At 41.9% G+C, this 7956-nt stretch overlaps 1 protein-coding gene across 1 annotated transcript; it reads left to right on the forward strand.

The window, feature by feature from the left end:
• The first annotated feature begins 747 nt into the window (after positions 1-747).
• LOC123391545 (olfactory receptor 688-like) lies at positions 748-1709 on the forward strand. The gene is given in 2 exon segments (XM_045078272.1): positions 748-1534; positions 1537-1709. Coding segments are annotated over 2 exon segments (960 nt in total).
• The last annotated feature ends 6247 nt before the right edge of the window (positions 1710-7956 follow it).

Here is a 7956-nt window from a genome sequence, read left to right on the forward strand (position 1 = left end):
AAAAAAAAAAAAAAAAATGTAAAATATAGCTTTATGTATGTCTTTAAATTACTTTCATAATCGGAAGATGAAATAGTGATATCCCTACAGATATTAACCTTTTAGCTAGGATTTGATGCCAGAGATTAATTTTTGCTCAAGTTTTCTCACTTATTAGTGTTTTCAGAAATGATTCTTATCTAGACAAATCATTCAACCTCTGTATCCTTATGTGTAAATACCAACCCCTGCTGGGTGAAGATTAAATTACTTGATTTTTGTGGAGATATCATTTGTCAACTACAGGCATTGTTTAAAAGAAAAACATGGTCAGGTTCTCCCTGTGGTTGCTTGGTTTCTTCGTGAAGATCCCCAACAATGGAGAAAACACCTCTGCCCTCTAAATTTGGGTTCTTTATAAGGTACAAGTCTTCTGCTATGTGTCTGCATTACACACACACACACACACACACACACACACACACACATCTACCCAGAATTTCCAGAAAACAAAGCCAATAAATCTTCACTTTTATTCTGCTAAAAATTTTTATGTTAGAATATATTTTGGCTCTTCTATTGTTCTTATCCAAACTTTTCTCAGGGGTCCAAGTGGGTTGAGGATACATTATCTTTAAAAGGACTTCTTGAGTTATAAAGGATAAATCTTCTACATCTACACAAATTTTGAGCCTCAGCTGAGCTTACCATAGTCTATGCTTATTTCCCCTTTATTCATAGATAGATGCTGAGAAGACATCCCACAATATGGAAACCACCTTGAGCATAAACAATAGCTCCAGTTTCCAAGTGTCTGAGTTCATCCTCATGGGGATCCCAGGCATTCACGAGTGGCAGCACTGGCTCTCCCTGCCCCTGGCTCTGCTCTACATCTTAGCTCTTGGTGCCAACATCCTCATCTTAATCACCATCCAACATGAGCCTTCTCTGCACCAGCCCATGTACTGGCTCCTTGGTATCTTGGCTATAGTGGACATTGGCCTGGCTACCACCATCATGCCCAAGATACTGGCCATTCTATGGTTTGAGGCCAAGGCCATCAGCCTTCCTGAGTGCTTTGCTCAGATCTATGCCATCCACTCTTTTATGGGCATGGAGTCAGGCATCTTCCTCTGCATGGCTGTCGATAGATATGTAGCCATCTGCTACCCACTTCGGTACCCCTCCATAGTCACTGAGGCTTTTGTGATCAAAGCCACACTGTCCATGGTGCTCAGGAATGGCCTCTTGACCATCCCAGTGCCTGTACTGGCTGCCCAGCGACACTACTGCTCCAGGAATGAAATTGACCACTGCCTGTGCTCTAATTTGGGGGTCACCAGTCTGGCCTGTGATGACATCACGATTAACAGATTTTACCAGTTGGTCTTGGCATGGGTTATGGTTGGAAGTGACATGGGTCTGGTGTTTGCTTCCTATGCTTTGATTATTCGCTCCGTGCTGAGGCTGAACTCTGCTGAAGCAACATCAAAGGCCCTGAGTACCTGCAGCTCCCATCTCATCCTCATTCTCTTTTTCTACACAGCTGTTATTGTTGTGTTACCCAGCTGGCAGGAAGAAAGCTCCCTGTCATCCCTGCTCTCTTCAATGTGCTACACAGTGTCATGCCCCCAGCCTTTAACCCCATGGTGTATGCCCTCCGGACCCAGGAGCTGAGAGTAGGCTTCCAGAAGGTGCTTGGTTTGGGCGACAACATGTCCAGGAAGTGAGCCAACTTTAAATGGCAGTGTTCTATAACTGTTGTTACAGAAAGAGCACAGGCTTTAGAGTGTAACAGCCCTGGGTTAAGAAAGATTGCATGTCTCCCAATTGTTAGGAATATCAATTCATATTAATTCACCTATTTGGTACAGCGTATACTAAGTGCCAGGCACTGTTCAAAACATTTCACAAATATTAACTCATATAATTGCATAACAACCCTATGAAACAAGTACAATTGTTATTTATATATTTTGCAGATGAAGTAAGAAAGTTGAGAAACTTGCCCAAGGTCAAATGGGAAGTTGCAGAGTGAGGTTAGAACACACTTCTCTCTATTAAAACTCACTACTAACTTTTAAAAACAGAAATTAAGATGATTAAAAAAAAAAAGGAATGATATTTAACTAAAGGAAATTGTAAATCACTTCTCCATTAATAAAAGAAAATTCCATTTAAAAGTTGGCAGCAATTTTTCTGTCTAATAGAAAATACAGTACATTTTAAATGCTATAGAGTCACTCTAGATAACCCTATTAGTTACCCCTCATCACACACACACACACACACACACACACGCACACACACACATACATACAGCCGTGTGTCTGAGAATTGGACCCAATTCTAACACTACTACTGGGAAACAGCATCAGATTTCACAGGTTAAGGGGTCAGTCCTACAAGACTGCCTTTACCCTACCCTCTGCTTCAGATGCCTAGTTGTAAGGCCTAGACTGTCCAGCCTGTGCTCCTGCCCAACCAGATATAGACTGGAGATTCCAAATGATGGGAGAGCAGAATGCTGGCTGAAGACAAAGCATAAGGGGACACCCTGCAACCTCCCCCCCTCCACTCTTGGTTGAGACCTATGTGACATTCTTCCAGGAATCTCCCAACTATCTTAATGTTAATGCCTTGCTAGAGGGGAAAAGCCTCCAGTATTTATTTTTTTTTGAGTCTTCTTAAGTATATAAAATTTCTTTCAGAAATCTCCCTTTTTCCTTACCTCTCCCAACCCCATAGTATATAATCAAGCATCCCTCACAAGCCCAGGCAACAGCTCTTTCTGACCACAGGTCCTGTCCCTGTGCTTTAATAAACCACCACTTTACACCAAAGATGGCTCAAGAATTCTTTCTTGGACATTGGCTCCAGACTCCAACCCACCGAACATCACCTATAATTACAAAACCACATCACAATGACCCTTCCTTCGGTTTCAGAAAGCAGTCACAAGTCCAGGTTGTTACCTGTACTTCTGACAAACTTGCTATGATCAGAGATTTCCAGGACCTCTTTCTCAAGTTCCATTAATTTGCTATGGCAGCTCACAGAACTCAGAGAAACATTTTTTTAGCTAGATCTCCAGTTTATTATAAAAAGTTATGTCAGAAATAGCCAGATGGAGGAGAAGCAGTGAAACGTATGTGTTACGTGATGTGAACAACAAAAGCAAAAGAAAAAAATAACTTCCTTATACCTTACAGACCATTGACAAGTACTTGAGACATGTTGGGGCAGGGGTGGGGCGTGAGGGGTCAGTGACCTTCCTCCAGGAATTGATGTTATACTTTGTTAGAGGCAAAGACAACTTCGGCTTGACATTAGCCTAGATTTTCAGGATCCTGTAAGTCTTCTTTAACATATAAAAATCTCTTTGGAAACTTCCTTTCTTTCTACCCCCCAGGATGTATGTTAGCAATCTTCTTCCAAGCATATAGCCCACTGATACACATCTGAAGGGTCTCATGACTAAAGTTTTACTAGAACGTAGTAAATGACCTTTTCCTAACAACAGCTAGCTCCTCAAGGTCCTGGAAACCTTGCTTCCAAATTCCTTAGACTTATGCTATACCCAACCCCTTCCCAACTTGAAAGCATATAATCAGCCACTTCTTACAACCCCAGTGCAGCTCTTTTTGTGCACATGTCCTGTCCCAATGCTTTAATAAAATCGTTTTTGCACCGAAGACATCTCAAGAATTTTTTCTTGACCATTCACTCCTGAACCCCAATGTTTCACATCATTAGGGCACAGAGCTTCTGTGCCCTCTCCAGGCACAACACTCTCCTCATATTAACATGTGTTCACTGTTGGGTCCATAGTCAAAGGAACGAGACTGATAAAAAGTGAAGGTCAAGCAAAGGTTTATTTCATGCCAAGCACTGAGAATCAGACTGACCAGCCAGGGCCATCTCTTGCAAAGAGGCGACCTCTCTCTGCCTTACAATGACAAAGGCCATGTGGTTGGACCTGGCTATGCACAGGTGGCCACTGAAATTATAACACACAGAGAAAGCTGCACAGTCATGCTAGGTCACACATAAGTGACCAATTGAATCAATTGGATTACAATTTACCCTAGTAGATATTTGAACTAGCCTATCACCTTGGTCAGAATTGGTGCCCAAAAAGCACCCAAAGGATGGGGCCCATACTCTTTGGTAGCTAGGAAGAGAGTTTGTGCCCCCATTGATTAGATACCTCCACCTGGCCTGACCCATCCTTGTATTTGGGCTTTGTTACCTGCGACTGGTTTCGGGGACTTGTTTTTAAGTAAGCCCCCTGGGGGGAGGGGGAGACAGGGACAGTTTAAGTTTTACTGTATAAACAACAAAGTCATTCAAAGTCATTGCTTAACCTTTTGGAATCACTCTGGCTGAATAGGCCCTTACATTCACCAGCTGGGAAGAGATCTGAACCCAGGGATTTTTTGTGGGGATTCCATTACACAGTCATAACTGACTAAGTCATTGGCCATTTGCTGACTCAGTCTCCAGTTTCCACCACCCCCATCCCACCCATCCCCAGATGTGGGCCCATCCTCAGATTACAGAAGGACATCCCAAAAGTCACCTCATTAACATAACAAAAGCAACCTTTAGCTCCCTTACCACAGGAAATTCTAAGGGTTTTAGGGGCCTTGAGCTGGGAACAATGGATGAAGACCAAATACACAGGAAAAACCCCTTTGGTCACCTGAGTGACCAAAATATATATCCCTTAGAAATCACAGAATGAGAGACCAGGACTGAGAAACTGAGGCCATTAAAATTCAAAAAATTATCTTTCTTTTAACAGAATGAGTTAGATAGCAGTTCTATGTTATATCTATAGACAAGGCAGAATTGGGCCATGTGCTTTTCACCTGTTTTTAACAATGATCTTTGTAGAGGCTGCTTTTAGGTAAACAGGGTTGAGCAAAAGAGAAAGGTCCGACAGTGACTACTTGGCTAAATACAGACAGTCCCACCAAGCCACCGACCTCAAAATATCCATAGACCCTAACTGAACAATGAGCTATTTACAATCAAGCACAGTTACCAAAAAGGGGAGAATTCCACACATTGCCATACCAACTTATTTTAACCCCTTTTTTAAAAGCCCCCATCCACCATGAAAGACTATGGACTCTAAAAAACAATCTGTGGGGTTTGAAGTGGCGGGCGGGGGGGGGGAGGTTGGGGTACCAGGTGGTGGGTAATATAGAGGGCACGGATTGCATGGAGCACTGGGTGTGGTGAAAAAATAATGAATACTGTTATGCTAAAAATAAATAAAAAATAAATTAAAAAAAAATAAAATAAAAATAAAAAGCCCCCATCCACCACATCCTTGCAGACAGTCCTCTGCTATCCTGTCCACATCTCCTTTGCTGTGTAGTCAATAAACTTCTATCTCCATTGTTCTGCCTCAGCTGAATTCTTTAACCACCTTGCCACTGGCCTCCTCCCAATCATCACCCAACATACAAACTAATATAATATTATATGTCAATTATACTTCAATTAAGAAGTTTTTCAAATTACTCTAATTTGAGTGGGCCATCTGTTCCCTATTAGTACTCTATCTACTGCAACGCTCATTCAATTAGGCAATATGGAAGTCATTAGCAAAACCAGTTTCAATATAACAGTAGGATAGGATTCTTAGTTATAAGTATAAAGGTGAGGAATTGAGAGCAATATACAAAGATGACTCTTACAAGAGACTGAGTCAGGGAAAGATAGATGCTGGGGATACAGGGTATGACTGAGAAGTGCCATGGAAAGACCCAGGCAGAAGTGTGTACAGAAGAGATATTCTGTGGAGTCCTTGGAATCAGTCCTTGGAATCCTCAAACATTGAGGTAGAAGATTCAGGGGAGTGGAAGACTGTGGACACAGGGTATGGAGGATACAGTCCCTTCTGTTATATCACTTGGTTTGATACATTACAAAACAATTGGAGGATAACCAGATTTCACCTTTGCCTTTGTGCAATCCAAACACAGAAAACTGCATCAAGTTGGGCGTGAGCATCCTAGGATATAACACACACACACACACACACACACACTCCTAACACCCACCAGATTCCTACCCTCAATCACAACTTTCTGAGTTCAGACAAAGCTCTTTTTACCACTTCACCATAAGCTCATAAGCTATAGCCCTTCCACCCACTTTCACAGTCGAATTTCATGTCCTTCTCAAAGTAAAGTATTGTCTTCATTACAGTATTTGTATTTCCTTAACCATTTAACATGTGTCAAAATCTGCTAGGTTTATCCTAGTTCTCTATCTTTTTCATGTGTCACTGGTAACATTTCTGAGTATTACATTCCTAATTCCATTTTCCTCATAAATCCTGTGGCTTTTCATGTGGAGTTTTGCATAGCACAGTGATTTTGAAGAACTCCTGCATTCCATTACATCAGAACTGACTACTTGCTAGAGTGAGTGGGGAGGAAACCAAGTTTAGACAAAAAGGGCCAACACACTTTCTTCTGACAGTTCAACCTGGCAGAGCTGTCCACCTCCTGGGCCCATGTCCTTGGACTAGGTTTGTTCCCAGAGCAGCCAAGACAGGCCTCCAAGTCACTGGGGAACCTCCTGTTGGAGTGAGACATCTGCTCCAGGGGCAGCCAGATGGCAATGAGGAGTGCCATGGGGTGAGCCCAGGTTGGGGTGGGTGTCAAACCAAAACCAGGTGATTTCAGACCTGTGATTCACATCCAAAACCCCAGGAGTGGTAGGAAAGGGACACATCTGCTCTGAGCAACAAAAGGCCCAGCATAAGCAGCAGCAGCCAGGAGAAGGGAAGTAGCCCAGAAGGACGAACCAGCCTGGGAGGCATCTTCTTACTCCTGCAGTAGTAAGTAAATCAGCCACTATCAAGGACTCTGGGAGGGGAATCAGTGGAGACAGTTCTCCTCTCAGGATTCTGTCCCTGTCTATGAATCTGGCTCACTGTCCTTGGATTTCTCAACTTGCCTTTCTTTACCTTCCAACAGTCTCTTCATCTGGGCAGAGGTTAAGAGCTCTAATCTGGGAATTTGTGGCTGAGTTCTGACATGGCTATATTGCAGACAGTGGGGCTCTCCAGCCAGGGGAATGTGCAAAGAAAACCCCTTGGTTGCCACAGTGTCAGGCACACAGGAGCTGCTCAGTAAAGCTTTGGTGAGTAAACGACCAAGCTAAGTGATTCTTGAATGATAAATTATAAGGCAAAGATCCCCAAAATTAAAGGATATTATGAATCATGACTCTCAGTTCTTCAATGATCTGGAACTATTGCAGTATATAAAACACATTCTTAATTGGTTTTATTTGTAAAACACAAAAGCCAACACCATTCTCAATGTAGAATATTTTATTAAATCAACCAATGGGGAAAAAATGATATTGGCTGGTAGCACTGTTTTATGTTGTTCTGATTAAAACAAAGCAGAAAAACATAAATGAGAGCTATATTTGGAAAAGAGAGCTCCAAATTATCATATTTATAACACTAGTGAGGTCTTACTAGAAAATCAAAGAGGAAAAAAATGAAGAAGGATTTATAGTGAACAATAAAATAGTGAAGTTAATCCAAAGCAAAATAGATATCAGCAAGTTTCAAATGTACTAGCAACAATTAATTAGAAAATAAACTCTAGAGGGGCACCTCAGTGGCGCAATCAGTTGCATGTCCAACTTTTGATTTCAGGTAAGGTCATGATCTCAATAAATAAAATTTTTAAAAAAAGAAAGAAAAGAAACTCTAGGGAAAAAATCCACTAATAAAACTTCAAATATGGAGGAAAGACAGTTTGGGGTTTTTTGTTTTGTTTTTTAATTTTGAAGTGTTGGGATGCCTAGGTGGCTCAGTTGATTAAGCATCTGCCTTCAACTCAGGTCCTGATCTTAGGGTCCTGGGATCAAGTCCTACATTAGGCTCCTTGCTCAGCAGGAAGTCTGCTTCTCCCTCTGCTTGTGCTCTTTCTCTCT

This window comes from Mustela putorius, unplaced genomic scaffold (genome assembly GCF_011764305.1).
Source record: "Mustela putorius furo isolate JIRA1106 unplaced genomic scaffold, ASM1176430v1.1 tig00000238_pilon_pilon_pilon, whole genome shotgun sequence".
Lineage (NCBI taxonomy): Eukaryota > Metazoa > Chordata > Mammalia > Carnivora > Mustelidae > Mustela > Mustela putorius.